The sequence below is a fragment of the Rhodnius prolixus genome, unplaced genomic scaffold, assembly GCF_049639745.1.
Source record: "Rhodnius prolixus isolate KJV_2025 unplaced genomic scaffold, Rpr scaffold_4, whole genome shotgun sequence".
NCBI classification, from domain to species: Eukaryota; Metazoa; Arthropoda; class Insecta; order Hemiptera; family Reduviidae; genus Rhodnius; species Rhodnius prolixus.
In genome coordinates, this window is record NW_027411614.1 from 30,479,036 (window position 1) to 30,497,494 (window position 18,459).

An 18,459-nucleotide genomic window follows, 5' to 3' on the forward strand; every position below is an offset into this window, starting at 1 on the left:
TTACTGAAATGGCAGCGCTAACCACCGGCAGAGACCAGACAGTTTTATCATTTTTAAATGCTTCTTTTGTCTTTACTTCAAATGGTGTTGATTACGCGGAACACTTGCTGGAGCATACTTATTCGGATTCGACAGAAGAATCAGAAGATATAGATGTAAGCATGGTTATATGTACAGCTCTTTCTCACTTCAGTGATTATTTTACATGTTGCATTCATAAAGATTTATATCTGTGGAGGACGAAGGATTGGAAGTTAGTGAGCAAAAGACTAGTGAATAGATCTGCGAGTGCCATTATTTTCTCACCAAATGATGAAGTAATAGCTGTTGCTGATAAAAGTGGTGATGTATTTTTGTTTTCAGTAAAATCTCCAGAAAAAGAAGGGGAATTTATATTGGGTCATATTTCAATGTTGTTAGACTTATTAATAACTCCCAATAATAAATATATTATAACATGTGATCGTGATGAAAAAATTCGAGTTTCATGCTTTCCTAATGCGTACAACATTCAAAGTTATTGTTTGGGGCATGAAGAATTTGTTACGTGCCTCAATATTTTACCTCATAATGAAAATATCCTTGTTTCGGGAAGTGGCGATGGAACGCTTAGGTTCTGGAATTATGTATGTGGCAAGCAGCTCCTTTGCAGAAATTGTAACCAAAATGGTTCAGAATTTTCCAGCAATAACAATCCCATCATCTCAAAACTTAAATCTAAAAAGCACAGTGCTGAAGTTTCAATTTTGGTGGCTATGTTAGTATCATTTAAAGATATTTTAGTGTACAATATTAATAGTGAAGCTATCGAAGGTGAACTAACATGTATATTAAAACAAAAAATATCATTGGAGTCAGAACCATGGTGCATCAGTTTAAGTGATGATAATCTGGTGATTTTAAAACAAAATGTAGAGGAATGTCTTTCGGCCTATGTTTTTTGTCGGAATAAAAATGAATTTGTTTTAGACAATTGTGTGACTCCTATTGTAAATAGTATTAAAAAACACACTGGTAAATTAAATATATTTAACAAGGAAAGACAGATAAGTACTCTTTATAAAAGACGATTTGATAATGTGCAGGAATATTTAAAAAGAAAATTGGAACGAATTGAAACAAATACTAAAAAATTAAAAAATAAAACTACATCTGAAATGACGTAATATTTTTAAATTAATAAAATATTTTTTTTTAATGGGCGAATTTATTATTAACTTTCCTTTATTAACTTTTGAAAAAATGAAAGCAAAACAAATACATGTAAAATGCAATTTTCATACATACCCTAACATACTTGCGTTTTGCTGTTGGCCTTTTTTTTGAAGTTAGATTCTGATGATACATCTAATGTAGGAATTTATAGGAAAAAATATTTTTATCTCTTTAAGATTAATACTGAGAAGTAACGTTTATATGATTACCCCAACTGTATTATATTTTTAGTAACAATTGCTTAGCTTAGCGCCCGGAGAATGCAGTTTACGGCCGGCGTCCGGTATTGTTTATCGTTGTAAGAGTCCACTAGGAAGAGGAATTCGAATCACTCATACAAAATATCAAGTGTGAATTTCTCGTGATTTTTTTTTTGTGTCAATCCAGATTTAACGACCATTTCTTAAAAACCACTTTGGACTCCAGGTAATTTTTGTATTTAGGAAGAAAAGCGATTTTTGATTGTTGCTTCTTGATGTTTTGAATTCCCACGTACAGACCATTCGCTTAAACCATTTTATTTTTATGTTATTATTTAATGTTAGTTGGATGAAGCTTGCTTCTTTTTTTAACGAGAATAGTTTTTTTTGGTAAAGGCTATTTATTTTAATCTACTCACTCAAGTAGCTTCGATTGGTCATTATAGGCATAACTGTGTAAACGGTGTTATCCTTACTATAGGAGGAAAAATGAGAAACTTCAAGTTTCTACAAAAAAAAAATATTAATTTATTAAATTTAATTAAATATTAGTTTCAACAAAATCAGCAATCCTTATTACTTAGAAAAAAAGAAAAAAAAAATTAAACTGGTTTGTAATCAAGTTTAGATTCCAATTTCTTATTGTCTGCTACTTTTCTTACTGCTTTCATAAAGTCTTCTTGTATAACATACTCCCTTTCAGATCTAATAGCGAACAGACCAGCCTCTGTACAGACATTTCTCAAATCTGCGCCATTGAAACTATCTGAGAGCTTAACAACTGCTTCGTAATCTGTAATATTAATTTCAATATTGTTTTAAGACATTCACAGGTATACAATTAAAAAAAGAAAAAAGATCAACACTAATAACAATACCAATATCTCCATGTTTAGCTATTGGTCCAGCATGTATTTTCAGAATTTCGAGTCTGGCTTGTTCATTAGGAAGTGGTATCTCAATTTTCCTGTCAAGACGACCTGGTCTTAGTAATGCAGGATCTAATGTATCAGGTCGATTGGTAGCCATAATCATTTTAACCTGCAGGTCACTTCATTTATTAGAGAATAATAAGAAAGATGTATTCAGCTTATTTAAAATTTTAGGTTTCTTCGGTACTTCGTTGTACTCAAAAGGCAAATAAATACATTAACATACTTTTTTCGCGACAATAGAAAAAAAAACTGAACGGCACAAACCTGTCCTAATGAATCAAAACCGTCCATTTGATTTAAAAGCTCCATTAAAGTTCTCTGAATTTCTCGATCAGCAGAAGTACCTTCTGAAAATCTTCTACCCCCTGCAACAGTATTGTAACAGTTTAGTGAAAAATTAATGATCAAATTACTTTTTAGGAAACTAAATGAATGATAATAACCAATATCTCATGGAATTCACAAATATTTTGCAATCCTGGTTTCTTGCAGTAATCTCGGTCCGAAAATATTTAAAGTGTCAAAGATAAACTAACTGACGCAATTTTCCTAAAACGCAAGTTGCGAGTCCATTAGCCAAACGGGTGTTCAGTTCGCGCCTGTCCCATGGTTAATATACTTTTTTTAAATATAACCAGAACCTATACATCTTCTTTTTTTTTAAGGAATTAATATTTGAATATTTCTTTTATATCAACAAAAATAATTTGTTATTTTTTAGGAATAAATTTTAGGAATTGTATTCCTGTTTGAGATAAATAGGGAGTGAACACTAAGACGACTTCTTTCAAATCTCAAGAACCTATCTAACTCTAATTCTATCTGTAAACTCTGAATTTCAAAACATATTTAGTTTTTACTTCATATTTTATTTTAACCAATAAGTACACATTGTTTAAACTTCTTTTTAAAAATAAACATATTAATTTTTCATAAACACTACTTTAGTTATTAATGTTAAGCACGCATTTGATTTGTTACTTGTAAATAAACCCGTCTTTTAACATTCATCGATACAGCTTTTGTGGTTAAAAATTAAACCTTGGTTGAAATAATTTAAATTTTTAGTATGAAAGTTTTTTTTAAATATATGTACTACAAATTAATTAATTAATAAAAAATATATTGCTGTAATTGTATTTCAGCAAGTTCGCGAATATTAATTAGTAAGATAAACATCAATCGTAACGCAAATGCGGCTTTTGCTTGGGTCAGAAATCTCCCAGAAGAATTGTAAGGAATTCAACGTAATAACTATTGCGTTGAATAAGTAGCCGTACATGACTTACCGATTGCATCAATCTCGTCCATAAATATTATGCATGGTTGATGATCTCGAGCGTAGTTGAACATCTCTCTTATAAGTCGAGCACTTTCACCAATGTATTTGTCAACTATGGCGCTAGATACCACCTGAACATTGAATGTGTTTATTACTTAAGATATGAATAACGATACTTGCTACCGTCAAATTTTTACTTATTCATAACCACTAGATCCTTGAAGAAGTTAAATATAACTCAGTTACTACATCAATAAAGTGATCAATAAAGTATATAGTGCTTAATGATAGATTTTGTAGAGACTTCAAAGTTAGGCTTAATAATCGAACTAAATAACTAATTAGCTAAGCATTTTAGATAAGACGTAAATTATTGCACTTTAACGGTAAATTATTAAGCTAATAGCCATGATAGTCTCAATAAGCGTTTTACCTTAAGAAAATTAGCATCAAGCTGACTGGCTACAGCTCTAGCCAGCAGTGTTTTTCCAGTGCCTGGAGGGCCATACAAGAGACATCCCTTCGGGGGAGTAATACCAACTCTCTGGAATAGCTCAGGATTCAACAAAGGTAATTCGATCACCTTAAAAAATTAAATATTCAATATAAAAATGAAGCACACATTTTATTTATATGAAATTCTACAACTCAGTACCTCTCTCAGTTCACGTATCTGTTCGGCGAGACCTCCAATCGCTGAGTAAGTTACATCACCTGGATCTTCATGAGACATATTATAAACTAAAGGATCTACTTCACGAGGCAAATGTCTCATTATAGTCAAAGTGGTCATATCGAGCGCCACCCTAGTACCAGGTTTCAATTTAGCCTTGTCCAACTGTCGACGGCAACCGACAACGTAGCGAGGACCATTGGTAGCCTTCACAATAACTAAAAAGAAATTTAAAAAAATTAATATAGGTTCACGGGATTAGCGGAATAAAGCAGTAACATACTTACACTTTTCTTCAGTAAGCTGCTTTAATACCTCTCCTACTATCTATAGAGGACGATAAAGATTGAATAGATAAGTGAATTATTATTAAAGAAAATACTTATTAGGAAATAATAATACTTGATAGAACAAATTCCCAATTAATGAATCGTGCCGTACACAATTAATAATGCTTACTTACCTGACCTACACTCTGCAAAGCTTTCAAATCATTTTCTGATTTGTCATACTGTTTGGTTAAATCCTTCAACTGGTCTCGCACTACAAAGCAAAAAAGGTGTTTCAAAAGTAATTTTTTCAATTGTTTAATGCATTTGCTAACCTAATTTTCCTACATAAAAAAAAACTTTACATACTTTCTTTTAATCGTACATCCACCTCTTTGTGCTCCAACAGTTTCTTTCTATAATCTTGAAGAGTTTTTTCTCTGGCAGCATCATTTACTTGGGAAACAGTCATTACTGTTTGGGTCATTTTGCAATCTCATCTAACCAACCACCAGCACCATTAACCACTCCGAAAGTAAACTAAGTAAGTAACCTCTGCAAACTGTTCAATTATAATCGATTCTTATTTATTACATTGTATGAATAAAACTTTTTTCAGGTGTACATTCATTGTTAAACAATTTTTAAAGAAAACTTTAACTAAGTCGTAAATTAGCTCAATCAAATTGCTGAACTAAAAATTCCTTTTAAGTTTTATAGATATGGGAAGGTATCAACATTGCTACTATTACAGTAACAGGATTATGAAATAAGTCAATAATAAGCATCATTTTAAAAAATGTTAAAATTAAATAATATATGTCATGTCAGTCTTCTAAAGCAGTTAAATTCAACATTATGCCGTTTCCTGGCCTCAGAAACAGATTTAAAAGGTATATATTTTTTTTAGAATTTCTTAAATTTTTTGTATTTCTTCAACATCATTTTTAGACGGCATGCACTTAGTTTTAGAATTGAACAACGATTCTAAAGCTAATCTTATTGCTTCAATAAGTGGGAGACCTTTGTACATGGATGCCCAAGCAACAACTCCTCTGGTATGTATTTTAAATTTAAAATACAGATCTGTTTGATTTTTATAAAAAACAATTTTCCTGAATTATTTCTTGAATTTAAGGATCCGAGGGTATTGGATGCAATGATGCCGTATCTTTCATCATACTTCGGGAATCCTCATTCCAGAACTCATGCGTACGGTTGGGAAGCTGAGAAAGCAGTGGAGAATGCCAGAGAGGTCTGAGCAAACTTATACTAGACAAATATTTATTCGAAATAACATGTATTTTGATAAATATTTATTTTATTATTATTATTATTATTTTGTTTTTTGTCCTAGTATATTGCTCATCTCATTGGGGCTGATCCAAAAGAAATAATATTCACTTCTGGGGCAACAGAGTCAAATAACATTGCCTTGAAAGGAGTAGCGCGCTTTTACGCTTCCCGCCGAAATCATATAATTACTACACAAACGGTAAAATAGATTTGATATCGCTTGTTTTCATTTGCCTCATAAATGTTGAAGCTAATTGAAATTGAAATGCTGAGGTGGTGATAGTAGTGCTTCCAAAAATTGTAATATATTGAATTAGAGATAATACAAAATAGTTTAATACTAAGCTTGTAGTATAGAAAATGTTTGATTTTGCGTCAAGGGTACTAAAAAACTGGGTCGTTTCATAGTACAGAAAAATCAGTGTCTTTTGGAAAAAAGGGAGATAAAGTAGATTTTTATTTTTAATGGACCATATCAGTTGTTGTTTTTTTTTACATTTAGGAACACAAGTGTGTGCTAGATTCTTGCAGAGTATTGGAAGGTGAAGGATTCGAAGTAACATATCTTCCTGTTGGATCTAATGGAATAGTAAAATTATCAGATCTTGAAGGAGCTATTACCCCTAAAACATGTTTAGTATCTGTGATGACAGTTAACAATGAAATTGGAGTAAAACAACCGATTACTGAAATAGGTCACTTTTAATTTAATTTAATTTATACAATTGTAAAAATTTACAGCAATAATAATTAGATATACTTTTTGAAGGTGCCATTTGTAGGTCGAAAAAAGTATTTTTTCACACTGATGCGGCCCAAGCTGTAGGGAAAATCCCTCTTAATGTTGAGGAACAAAATATTGATCTTATGTCAATAAGTGGGCATAAAATTTATGGACCGAAAGGTTGGAGTACCGAAATTAATTTTTTATGAAAGTACCCTGCTCAAGTAAAAATAAGTATTTTGCATAATGTACCATCCTTCAAACTAGGAATCGGCGCACTATACGTCAGGAGAAGACCTCGGGTAAGAATAGAACCGTTACAAAGTGGAGGGGGCCAGGAACGAGGAATGAGGAGCGGAACAGTACCTGCCCCATTGGCCGTTGGATTGGGCGAGGCTTGTCGTTTGGCTGGTCAGGAGATGCAGGTTAAGAAAATTTTTATAGTTCTGTTTTAAATTTATTAGCCATCTACTAGATTTTAAAAAATCAGTTTTTTTACTTCTTATAATTAAAAATTAGTAGACACTCATTCAATTGAAAAATGTATCTTGGCTATTTCCTACTCCCTGCAGTTTTGTCAATTCTAAATGAACCCTCTCCCCATCCAAAACGTAAGCAGCACTTTTTTTTGGAAAACTAGCAGCTTAATCATTGCAGTCTTAATAGCTCCATAAGCACAGAGACAGGAAGTTTGTTATGGCGAGATAGAAGGTTGGTATCGCCTGCGCTAAGTTGCAAGACCTAAGTGTGTTTTAATTCTAAATAGGTTGATGATGAACCCTGAGAAAAACCAGTCTAGAAAACTAGTCGAGTACTTTTAATTGACTTTATTTTATGTTTTGCCGTGTAAAATAAAGTTTAGCAAATGACATGTTTATCTTGTGTGATAGATAACTGTGTTAATGCTAACTTAAGGCACAATAAGCCTCGTGTGGCTGCGGTGCCGTGGGGATAGGGTCCCGCCCCGTCATTTTAAAATCTAATGCTAACTTGAGAATCCATTTGATTTTTTTGTTGCGAAACAATACAACAATAAAACCTAAAATAAAATAATACAAACTTTGTGTGTGTGGCATTGGCTTATCACCATAAAGCCAACTTCGTAGTTCATTCCTTCCCAGAATATTTGTTCTTAACGATGAAACTTTCTATCTACAATTCCTAAGCTTTTGTCCAAAAAAAGTTTTTATTTTAGTCATTTTCCTTATTCTGTGGCAGATAGAGTTATGAATTGTTCAATGAAGCTTAAAGAGCTGAGGTTTCAAGCAATCACTCATCTATGGAATTTGTAATGTTTTAGTATGATCATGCTTGGATGGAAAGGTTAGCTACTCATTTACTCACCAAAATTAATGCAAATCTTCCTCATGTGATAAGAAATGGTGATCCAATACATACTTATCCAGGATGTGTGAACTTATCATTTGCCTTTGTCGAAGGTATGTTTATTCAATCTGTTGTTTTTTTTTGTATAAGTAAATAATAATAAAAAAAAATAGTATCATACAGGTTATTACTATTCTTGTTCTAAGGTGAATCACTTTTAATGGCTCTGAAAGATGTGGCACTTTCTAGTGGTAGTGCTTGTACATCCGCCTCTTTAGAACCTTCTTATGTTCTCAGAGCTATTGGGGCTGACGAAGATCTTGCCCATTCATCCATTCGGTAAGTATCCCTTAGCAGTAGCGTTTGTCTTTCATTGTTAAATGTTTTATTTTATTTTTTCAACAGTTTTGGTTTTGGCCGTTTTACAACTATTGAAGAAGTTGATTATACAGCAGACAACACTATTAAACATGTGAAGCGTCTGAGGGAAATGAGGTTTGTGCAAATTAGTTATGTTGTATTACTGAAAATTTCCTAATGGATAAAATTATTTAATTTTTCTGTTTTTTTTAGCCCTCTTTGGGAAATGGTTCAGGAAGGCATTGATTTAAAGAGCATTCAATGGTCGCAACACTAAAGAATCTCAGAAAGTTTGTTTTTTAAAATCAATGGAAAAAAAAACCACGAAAGAAATGTACATAACGTTATTTGTTTTTATCCTTTCTGGCAAAAAAAAATAGCATTAATTAAAGAACAATCTGTGATGTTAGGTTAGAAATGTAATAGTAATAAATTTACATAGAGTAGCAAAACAGGTCATTATTAGTTATTTTAAAAAGAAATATATTATCTGTGTAGGTGTTTGCAATTAGACTGTACCATTGACATTGTAAATCAAATTGTCAATAAATCTCCAAGATTTTATGTTTTAAGTTATGGAGGACAATCTAATAAATAATAACAATCTATGAATTAAGTGGAGACTATTAGGTCTCAAATTTAAGTCTAAATTTTGAAAAATTATTCTTAATAAAGTTAATCTATTATTTCCGCATTTGTTGGAAAAGCAAATTAGCTAGCGTAGTTAAGGCAGTTGTTGTTCTTCAGGTTTTTCAAAAACGTTTTCACCCACTTTTGTGACATTAGTATTTGTTATTGCAGGAAATTCGTAGTCAATATTAAACAGGACATATGGAAATCCACTTCTGGATTTGAGACTAAAGTCGATTTTATAATGTATAGTAGGAGATTATAAAATTCCAAGTAGCGCAGACGAACTTTCGAACATTGCAATCTCTTTATAGTCGAATATCTGAAATAACATAGGACCAAGTATCAATATAATGCTGGACGAGAAGTACTTTTTAGGAAAAACTTGCGCACATAATGCCACTTCTCATTGAAGTATTTTAATATTTCTTGCCAATATTCTAATAGTATATTATATTTCTAAGCCAATTGAACTTAGATAATGATAGCCTTAAATAAATAAATTTCTTTAATAAAAACTTAACAGTTTAAAGAGTTACGCATAAGGGTTGATTTTTTTTTTTTTTTTTTTTAATAATTTACAATCAGTATACATTGTATATAATAAATAAATATGGAGAGATTGGTGCGGTAGGAGAGCAGGAGGAGAGAAACTACCCAGCGGTAGCACTCTATAGGATGGAGGAGAATAGAGGAGGAGAGGAAGTCGCGGGGCCACTGGCGATTCGGTCGGCGAGGAGTGTTAGGAATGTCAGATGAAGCGAGAGACAGTACAAAAGGATTAGAGCTTGTTGAGAGAGTGGAATTTTTGATATTTAGTCTTGGCGAGTTGGTGTACGAATGGAATGCTGAGGTCGTGGTGAAGTGTGAGGATAGTCATCAGCTATCTGTCGGAGGAGTTTTGACTGAAATATTTGTACTGTCCGTATGTTTGGCTGAACCCCACAGCTCTAGTCCGTAAGTCCACATAGGTTTGATAATAGTTTTGTATATTAAACGTTTGAGTTCAATGGGTAATTTGGAGCGTCGTCCAAGAAGTCTGTAAAGCAGTTTCGCACGTTTTGTCATTGCTCGTCTTTTAAGTCAAGTGAGTGGGTTCCACGTTAGTCGTTGTCTATGTAGAGCCCAAGGTAGCTCACCAGATCTGTACAAGGAGCGCAGAATGAGGTAGTATGTTGAGGGAAGATTCTTTTTTAGTTTGAAAAGTAATCCAGGAAGGGTTGATTAAACGACAAAAAGGACACTATCAGCAAGTGCCCAACAGTTCTTTCATACTTCAGTTCGTTATTTAAGTTATATAGAAACGTTTGAATAAGCATGTGTTTAATTGAAATTTTATTACAATTGATATCATTTAAGTAACTTAATTGAATTAAATTTTTTTATAATTTATAAGATGTCACAGACCCTTATGCTGGCCATTTCATGTACAAAATATTGGTACGTGAAGAGTAACAGCGCCTTAACCACCCCTTCCCCAAAAGTGCTTTTAACCGGATTATTCTAAAAAATTGTTTCTTATAAAAGTTATAACATATAAATATGTATAAAATCAAATATGTATTTTCACTTCCCATGGTGCCACTTGGACTTTGATATCAAATTTGAAATTTCTGCGATTAACCATACCTGAGCTATGGTGGATAACTCACTGCAGAGAAGTACATAAATTCAGTACAAGCCATCAATGGGATTAGAGCAGAGCAAAATACTTGAAAAAGAGATTTTGAGGAATTTCTTGATCTCTAACCCATCGAGCCTTGGCCGTCTTTTTGACATCACATTTCTCTCTTTCAATTCTCACAAGCTGAATGATATCGGTTTTATCGGCGATTTTTGGTTCCATTGCCTTTAATTTCGTTTCCAATTTTATATTTGTGCAAATATGTAGCTTTTACTTTAGAGCGCAAAACGCTTCCTACCCGTTACTTCCCTACATCTCCAGCTTATCAAGTACATTACCTTGGATGCATCTAGACAAGTGACTTCGTGATAAACATCCAATCTTACTCTGCACACGAATCTCGATAATCCTTTCGGTACCTTACTGGCCCAGTTAGCTACATTCGTTTTCATATGAGGCTCCGATCTCACTCTAATCCAGCTCCATTTCTGGTAAACCTTTAAGCCGCACAAAGCGCCAGTGGCATCGCGTTTTTTGGCAACTGATCGTTACTGGACGATATATATATTTATATATACTTTCAATATATTGAAAGAAAAGCTCAGTTAGTTAACCAAAAATGATGATTTTGGTAATTATAGTGAGTTATTTTACAAACAAAATAGATTGTGTCAGGGATGTTTTAATACGATAATTTGCATTGTGAATGTTGCTATCTATTAAACAATCCCCAATAACCATTACTTACCTACTACTTCTTGTGTACATCTTTTTTTATTCAGTAAGGTTTATGTTTGTTAGGAAAAACGTTGTTGTGAATACATAAAATGGCTGAAGATGCATGGCAGCAAATCCAGGAAATTAAGAGTAAAAGAAATAGCTTGAGAGAAAAATTACAAAAAAGGAAAAAAGAGAGGCAGGACATATTAAATTTATCTAGTGGTACGGGTACTGTACTTTTTCCTCTATTACTGTTGGTTCAATGATTTTATGTAATTAAGTGAATTTTGTAGACTAAGATTTATTTTGTCCACAGATAATGTACCCTCTCCCCCACCAGTAAAATTAGGTAACGAAAACTTAAGTATTATATTGCATTTTGATTTTTTGTTTCTGGAATTTAATATTTGCACATTATCTTTTTTTAAAGTAGAAGATGATGAAGATAGTTGCCACGAGATTAGAATAGACGTGGAAATAGAAAGAAATTTATTAGAAATACTTTGTGAAATATCACCTAATTTACCATGCAATTCTCAAACACTTTATTCTAATCTTGCCAAAAAACTTTCTAAGCCTGTTAGTCAAGAAATAGTAGATAATCTTCTGCAAAAGTTTGCAACACAGCAGTTAATAAGGTACAAATGACTATATTTTAAATTGTTTTCTATTTACTTTTTCCATTATCAGATATTGTTATTGCTACATATTACTAAAATTGTTATTTTATTTACTTTATTAGTCTAAAGGAAAATCACGAAAATTTGGGATCTCTAGAAATAATTTCTGTAGAGCATGTAAAACTTCAAGCCATGATAATTGAAGTTCAGAATGAAGGAGCTTCTCGACAGTTGCCAACCGAAAAAGATGCTAAGCGTAAACTCTGTATGCTAAATATTTTTTATTTAAAATGTTCAATTTAAGTAAATAAATGTTTATTAAATATGTATTTTCAATAAAAAACGCATCAGCAACAAGTCACTGGAGCGTGGTGCAATATTAAGCGCTGTTAGCTTCCGAAGGGCTATCTCTCGTTACAGAAATTCGCTCTCCAACAACAGCCAGTGAACTGTTTCTCCGCCAGGGAGCCCAATGCACAAGCCATTGTGCTAGTACCTTCCTTAATTTTAGTTATTAATGTCGTAAGTTCTTTTATAAAACCATATATAGTAGTTCACTGGCCTACAGATCGAAGTTGTAAGAAGATAAAAAGAACATGTAAGCACAAATGTTAAGGCCTTCAATTCTGATTTTGCAAAACAATTATGGGAATTACCTCTGCGGGATTTTTTGTTGTTTTAATTTCCTCTAGTTCCTTGCCTCTTAAATTAATTGATTAAGAAAGAATTAGGTTCTAAAGTAGTGTTAGCTTTCATTCGGAATATATTTTTTAAACATCATTAATTTTTCAGGCGAAAATGAAAATACCGAAAATGTAGAACCTCCCGCAAAAATTTTAAAAACGACTGTTAAGGAAGAAAAAAAAAGAGAAAAAAAGACAGCCGACATACTGGTAAGTTGTTTCATCAAATTAATAAAATTATTTAGGGAAGGGTTATGTCTTTCCATTTCATTACGTGATTAATCTCTAATGCAGTGCGATTAATCTAGTTTGTTAAGACTTACTAGTTGGCACAGAATCTTCTTTTGTATTGCTGAAATTTCATGAAAAAAATCACCGATGTAAATGTCGGAAGAAAAGTTATAAAATAAAATACAATGCGTATTAAAGTTGGATCTAGTCAAGTCCTTGAGGCTCGCTCTGTTTCCCAGGCACTGACTTAAAAGATGTTTATCGACCTAATTTATTTTCATTCCGGTTGGTGGAACCTCGCCTTTTTTTTTTACAAAGCCTTTGTTTCCGCCATAGTTGATTTTACATTTTATCTCCTTCATATCGAAACCAGCTGTTACTATTCAAATTCTCTTTTACCGTAACAGTCGTCATAGGGACAGGACCTATCCCTCTTTGATGATGGTTTCTGAGCTAGTCGTTCCGTATAAAAAACCGTAAGAGCCAGCATATTCGTTCTCCTCCAGGGCAAGTCCCGCAGCCCGCTATTGACGGAACCCCTAGGAGAGATGATATAGCGAAGGACCAGTACAGAAAGGGCTTATATTGTATGAAACTCAGCTGGCCTTAATCTAACTTCCTACCTAGCCCGTAAAATTCCGCAATGACGTTGCCTTCTAGGAACAGACGCAAGATACTTAACAGTTGTCCAAGTAGCCAGCTGACTGCATTGGATCAATTTAAGAAATTGGCACCAAATTTTAAATACTCCCTGTTTCCGCTTCGTTACTCTACCTTAGTCTACCTCATTTCTACCTTGAAAATTATTTTTTCATCTCTTACAAAAAAAAAAAGAAGAGTAGAATGATGGAAAATGCTTGGGTAAGCATAATTACAAAAAAAAGTAATTATTTTCTTTCATCTTTATACTTTTGTTTGTTTCAGAGTCTTCTTGCAATGCCGTCGATTCGAGAAAAAGAGTCGAAAAAAGTTGGAGAAGAAATTTTAGATTTATTGAGCAAACCTACGGCAAAAGAAAGATCATTAGCAGAAAGATTTCGATCTAATGGTGCCCAGGTACAATTTTTGTTTTTGTTTATAGCTATTTAATTTGTTACTTCCATCTGCTTTGTAAATATTATTTTTCAGGTAACAGAATTTTGTGCCCATGGGACTAGAGCAGAATGTCAGAAGGAAAATAAGAATTGTACTAAACTTCATTTTAAAAAAATTATTCAGAAACATACCGATGAATCTTTGGGCGATTGCTCTTTTTTAAATACTTGTTTCCATATGGATAGCTGCAAGTTAGTACCTTATGAATTTCAAAATAAGTTAAATCTGAAATAGATAAATTGTATTAACTAAATAGTAGTATGCTGTTACACATAATATATCATTAAAAACCAGAAAATTCTTTTTTAATTCAAAATAATTAGGTAAATTCATTTTCAGGTACGTTCACTATGAAGTAGATGGAGCTCCTGTGCAGAAAGATAAATGTATTATTGCCAAAGAGGAGGGCAAATTATTGTCAGATAATACCATACTGTATCCACCTCAGTGGATTCAATGTGACCTAAGATATCTTGATATGACCGTTTTAGGTAAGGCGTTCTCATTTCGGTACACCTTCACGAGCTAGTCTTTATTATTTAAGTAAGGTTTCTTTCTCCATTTTTTTTTTATAATAGGGGAACCGGAAAGTAATGTCGCTTTCTTACATTAAATTCAATCGAATAAATTTTTATTAAGTCTTTATTTTTAATCAATAATGTAGTCACCCTCGTTATCAACAACCTTTTGCCATCTGGTGTGCAAATTTTCAATCCCGGACCGATAAAAATCAATTGGTTTTTGAGAAGAAAACTATCTCGAGATGGCATTTTGGACGTCATCCAATTACTCAAATTTTTTGCCACTAAGAAAATGTTATAGGGATCGGAATAAATGGAAATGCGAGGGTGCGACATCGGGCGAGTATGGTGGGTGAGGCAGTAACTCCCACCCCAATTCATTAATTTTCTTCAGGGTTCGCCTTGCACAGTGAGGTCTTTCATTGCAATGTTGCAGAATGACGCCCTTTCTGTTGCTAATCGCCGGATACTTTTCGATTAAAGTTTGGTTCACTCGATCCAATTGTTCACAATAAAGGTCTGCATTAACAGTTTGTCCAGGTTGCAGCACTTCAAAGTGAACAGTTCCGCGAATCCTCCACCAAACACACAGAAGCGCCTTTTTGGGATGTAAACCCGGCTTCGCAGTACTTCGTGGTGATTCATTTGGAGAGAGCCACTGCCTTTTGCGTTTTGGATTATCATACAGGCCATTTTTCGTCTCCAGTGATCAAACTATCAAAAACGGTTCTGTATGGTGCTGTTGAAGCAATACGTTGCAAGTGATGGATCGGTTGGCTTTGTTCTCTTCGGACAGATTATGGGGGACCCAAACACAAAGACTTAATATGTTCCTGGACGGTCGACCAAGGTTGGTTATGGGTGTTTGACAGTTCCTCGATTGTTTAAAATGGATTTGCTTCCACTTCTGCCCTTAGCATGTCGTTGTCTAATGTTAATGGTCTTCCTGGTCGATAGGAGTTAGAGTTCCTCGATTGTTTGACATGGATTTGCTCCCACTTCTGCCCTTAGCATGTCGTTGTCTAATGTTGATGGTCTTCCTGGTCGATAGGAGTCAGAGAGATCAAAATTACCGGATCTGAACTAGGAAAACCATCTTTGGCATTTACGAACGTCTAATGCACTTGGATAAACATCGCAAATGTTTTTGTTCGCAATTTTTGCGTTACTACCCTAGCGAAACTCAAAAAGCATACAATGCCGTATATGTTCTTCTAATATTTGGCGGGCCTTTTCACCCCAAACTGCCAAAATCATATTTTCTGTAATAATTCTTTTGAAAATTTCATTTTGGTGGGGTTCTGGGGAAGGGATGAAGTTAAGCTTTACTCAAAATCAGTTCAGTAAACCTCAAAAATATTAATTATACATTAAATCGGTTGACTGTAAATGCATCATTAAACTATTTCATTTTTTGTGTTTTTTTTTCTTAAAAAAAGTCAAAATTCTTGAAAGATTGAACAAACTCAAAGTATATGTATCTATCTCTTTCAGTTGAAACATTTTTCTAGTAAGTTATTTTATAGGGGTTCTGAGGGAGAGCTTATAAGTACCTTTATTTCAGCAAATTATATAATAATATTGAAGCTAACCAAAATTTTGTAAATATTCGAAGATTGAAGATTTTTTTTTTTAATTTAGACGCACCTCGACGGTGTTCATTAGCCGCCCTATTCAACTAAATTGTTAATGTTATATCGATAGATTAGTTAAATGTATATATATACTGTTTAGTTTTGTGCTGCTTACTATTTTTTACTAGAAAAAATTGTATAATTTTAGGCAAATTCGCAGTAATTATGGCCGATCCTCCTTGGGACATTCATATGGAGTTACCTTATGGGACCATGTCAGATGATGAAATGAGACAATTAGGAATTCCTGCTCTCCAGGATGATGGAGTTATCTTCCTTTGGGTCACAGGCAGGTCAGCATTGAAAAGAATATGTTTTTTCATTAGTATTGTTTTGTTAACAATAAAAACGTTATTATAGTTTTTATGAAGTACTTTTTCGTTTTCTACTCATTTTACTCGTAAAGTAAAGTATTTTAAACAATTTTAAAAGTGTAAGTAAGTAAATTATTAAAAATAAAATAAATTTTGGGTGACAAATATTTTTTTATTTTAATTATAATTATGAACTGCAAACTTGCTCCATTACAGAAAAAGAAATATCATTTTATGACTTAAAACTTGATATCTGAAGCTAATTAATTCTAGAAAAATTCTGTATGATTTTGAATATATTCCGACAGCAATCTTTCTCTTAGGGTGGCCAATAAAAAACAAATGTGACAGAAATAATTGAAGTCGCCATTATAATTGGAATTGCATATCGGATAACTGAATCGTCACGTAAACGGTGTTATCAATAAAAATATTCAGAAAGCAAGTGTATTCATATTTATTATCTTTTTCTGTCTTATTCGTAGCATTCTAACAAATAATCTTTTTTCTTATTTATTTAGTTTTTTTTTTCTTGTCAGCAAATTTGCTTACGTTTGCGTTGTTTTGTTCATTAACACATTTACATATTCATATCTTACCTCATAAGCGGGTATTCCTTTTGCTTTTTGTGACGGTATCCCTATAAACGTGAACCCTGTAATCGTGCGATGAACAAAACAATGAATAGGGATAGAAAGCCTGATTTTTTATTTTTCCAATTTGCTAACATTAGCATTAATTTTAAAAATATATAAATAAATAAACGACGAGTTAACATTTGCGCCCGAAGATTTTCAGTGCACTGCTGACCTCTGGAATGATTGTCTTATTATATGTGATGGGACAGTGAGCTTTAAAAAGCTTCTAGAAGAGAAAGTCTATGGCCATGCAGCTTGTTTTGAACCCGTATCACCGCGTGGTAGTCCAGGGCTCCATCCTCTGAGCTAATCCCTTTTTTGAATTGTTACTCTTATATAAATTTTAATACTAGCTTTGTTAATGCTTGGCATACCAAAGCTAATTGTACAACTAACTTGCAGCAATTGTTGGTGAACAGGGCAATGGAGTTAGGGCGAGAATGTCTTCAGTTATGGGGGTATGAGAGAGTTGATGAGATAATCTGGGTTAAAACTAACCAGTTGCAGAGGATTATTAGGACTGGAAGAACTGGACATTGGCTCAACCATGGAAAGGAACATTGTTTAGTAAGTCATCAACTCAAATAAAATGTATATTAATGAAATAAATTCATATTAATGTAATATTTTTGGAATCTAGGTCGGTAAAAAAGGATCAGTTGAACATTTAAATCGAACTTTAGATTGTGATGTAATTGTAGCTGAAGTAAGAGCAACTTCTCATAAGCCAGATGAGATTTATGGAATGATCGAGCGATTGTCGCCAGGCACTAGAAAGATAGAATTGTTTGGAAGGCCACACAATGTTCAACCAAATTGGTATTAGTTGATGATAGGGTGTTTGAAATAAAGGTTTTATTTTCTTTATTTTTACTTTTTTTTTTTTAATCTTTAGGATTACACTTGGTAATCAAGTTGACGGTGTGAGATTAGTAGATCCGCAGTTGATTTCAGCATTCAGACAACGATACCCTGATGGAAACTGTATGGCACCACCAAATAATTAAGTCTCTGACTAAAAATGTACATATGTAATTTAAAATAATAACAATAAAATATATTTAATAAAAATAACACATAATATGTTCAAAGATTTATTCCTTATCTTTTCTTTGCATTTAATGGACATCTGCGTCGTAAGTTATTCTTAATGTCACAAGTCACCACAAAATTTCAGTTTATTTCTAAAATCTGACATTAATTTATGGAACAAATTTGTTTTTAGAAATAAGAAAAATAAAGTAATTTATTCTTTCTTGAAATATAATAGGTAAATGATGCTTTGAAATCATAAGTTTTAAATAATATTCTGCCTTTAACATTCTTTTAACAAATAAATCTTCAGTAATTTAGAATTAGTAGTACTTTATTAAATTATTATCTCTAGAACTCGAGAGTTGTTTTAACTTTTGTTTTTTTGGCATACACGATGTATGTTTCTCTAAACAAAAGAGATTTTTAGAAATTAC

The 18,459-nt window shown here is 32.9% G+C and overlaps 4 protein-coding genes across 7 annotated transcripts; 3 read left to right on the plus strand and 1 right to left on the minus strand.

Annotated features, from left to right (window-relative positions):
* Window positions 1-8: 8 nt before the first annotated feature.
* Window positions 9-1,198, plus strand: wuho (tRNA (guanine-N(7)-)-methyltransferase non-catalytic subunit wuho). Its single transcript, XM_074130243.1, has one exon. The coding sequence runs from the start codon at window positions 9-11 to the stop codon at window positions 1,164-1,166; it is 1,158 nt and encodes a 385-aa protein (XP_073986344.1). The 3' UTR covers window positions 1,167-1,198.
* Window positions 1,199-1,919: 721 nt separating this feature from the next.
* On the minus strand, window positions 1,920-5,087 carry Rpt4 (Regulatory particle triple-A ATPase 4). The gene is made up of 9 exons (XM_074130242.1): window positions 4,944-5,087; window positions 4,769-4,848; window positions 4,593-4,632; window positions 4,288-4,523; window positions 4,066-4,215; window positions 3,640-3,763; window positions 2,615-2,715; window positions 2,294-2,456; window positions 1,920-2,208 (listed from the first exon to the last, which is right to left on the minus strand). Exons 1-9 carry the CDS (start codon window positions 5,059-5,061, stop codon window positions 2,018-2,020), a joined length of 1,203 nt encoding a protein of 400 aa, XP_073986343.1. The 5' UTR covers window positions 5,062-5,087; the 3' UTR covers window positions 1,920-2,017.
* On the plus strand, window positions 4,982-8,994 carry LOC141455307 (cysteine desulfurase, mitochondrial-like). The gene is made up of 12 exons (XM_074130235.1): window positions 4,982-5,118; window positions 5,287-5,467; window positions 5,541-5,632; window positions 5,713-5,829; window positions 5,932-6,069; window positions 6,373-6,565; window positions 6,640-6,774; window positions 6,862-7,019; window positions 7,895-8,033; window positions 8,127-8,259; window positions 8,326-8,415; window positions 8,494-8,994. The coding sequence occupies exons 2-12, from the start codon at window positions 5,374-5,376 to the stop codon at window positions 8,555-8,557; spliced, it is 1,353 nt and encodes a 450-aa protein (XP_073986336.1). The 5' UTR covers window positions 4,982-5,118; window positions 5,287-5,373; the 3' UTR covers window positions 8,558-8,994.
* Window positions 8,995-11,060: 2,066 nt separating this feature from the next.
* Window positions 11,061-18,064, plus strand: Mettl3 (methyltransferase like 3). 4 transcript variants are annotated; one of them, XM_074130230.1, is made up of 13 exons: window positions 11,061-11,165; window positions 11,336-11,482; window positions 11,571-11,603; window positions 11,685-11,892; window positions 11,997-12,139; window positions 12,667-12,767; window positions 13,713-13,844; window positions 13,917-14,074; window positions 14,223-14,374; window positions 16,187-16,331; window positions 17,410-17,557; window positions 17,631-17,809; window positions 17,886-18,064. In XM_074130230.1, exons 2-13 carry the CDS (start codon window positions 11,362-11,364, stop codon window positions 17,995-17,997), a joined length of 1,632 nt encoding a protein of 543 aa, XP_073986331.1. In that variant the 5' UTR covers window positions 11,061-11,165; window positions 11,336-11,361; the 3' UTR covers window positions 17,998-18,064. The 4 variants fall into 4 exon arrangements, with proteins under 4 accessions (XP_073986331.1, XP_073986332.1, XP_073986333.1 ...); XM_074130231.1 differs by lacking the exon at window positions 11,061-11,165 and having other exon boundaries at window positions 11,261-11,482; window positions 11,688-11,892; XM_074130232.1 differs by lacking the exon at window positions 11,061-11,165 and having other exon boundaries at window positions 11,261-11,476.
* The last annotated feature ends 395 nt before the right edge of the window (window positions 18,065-18,459 follow it).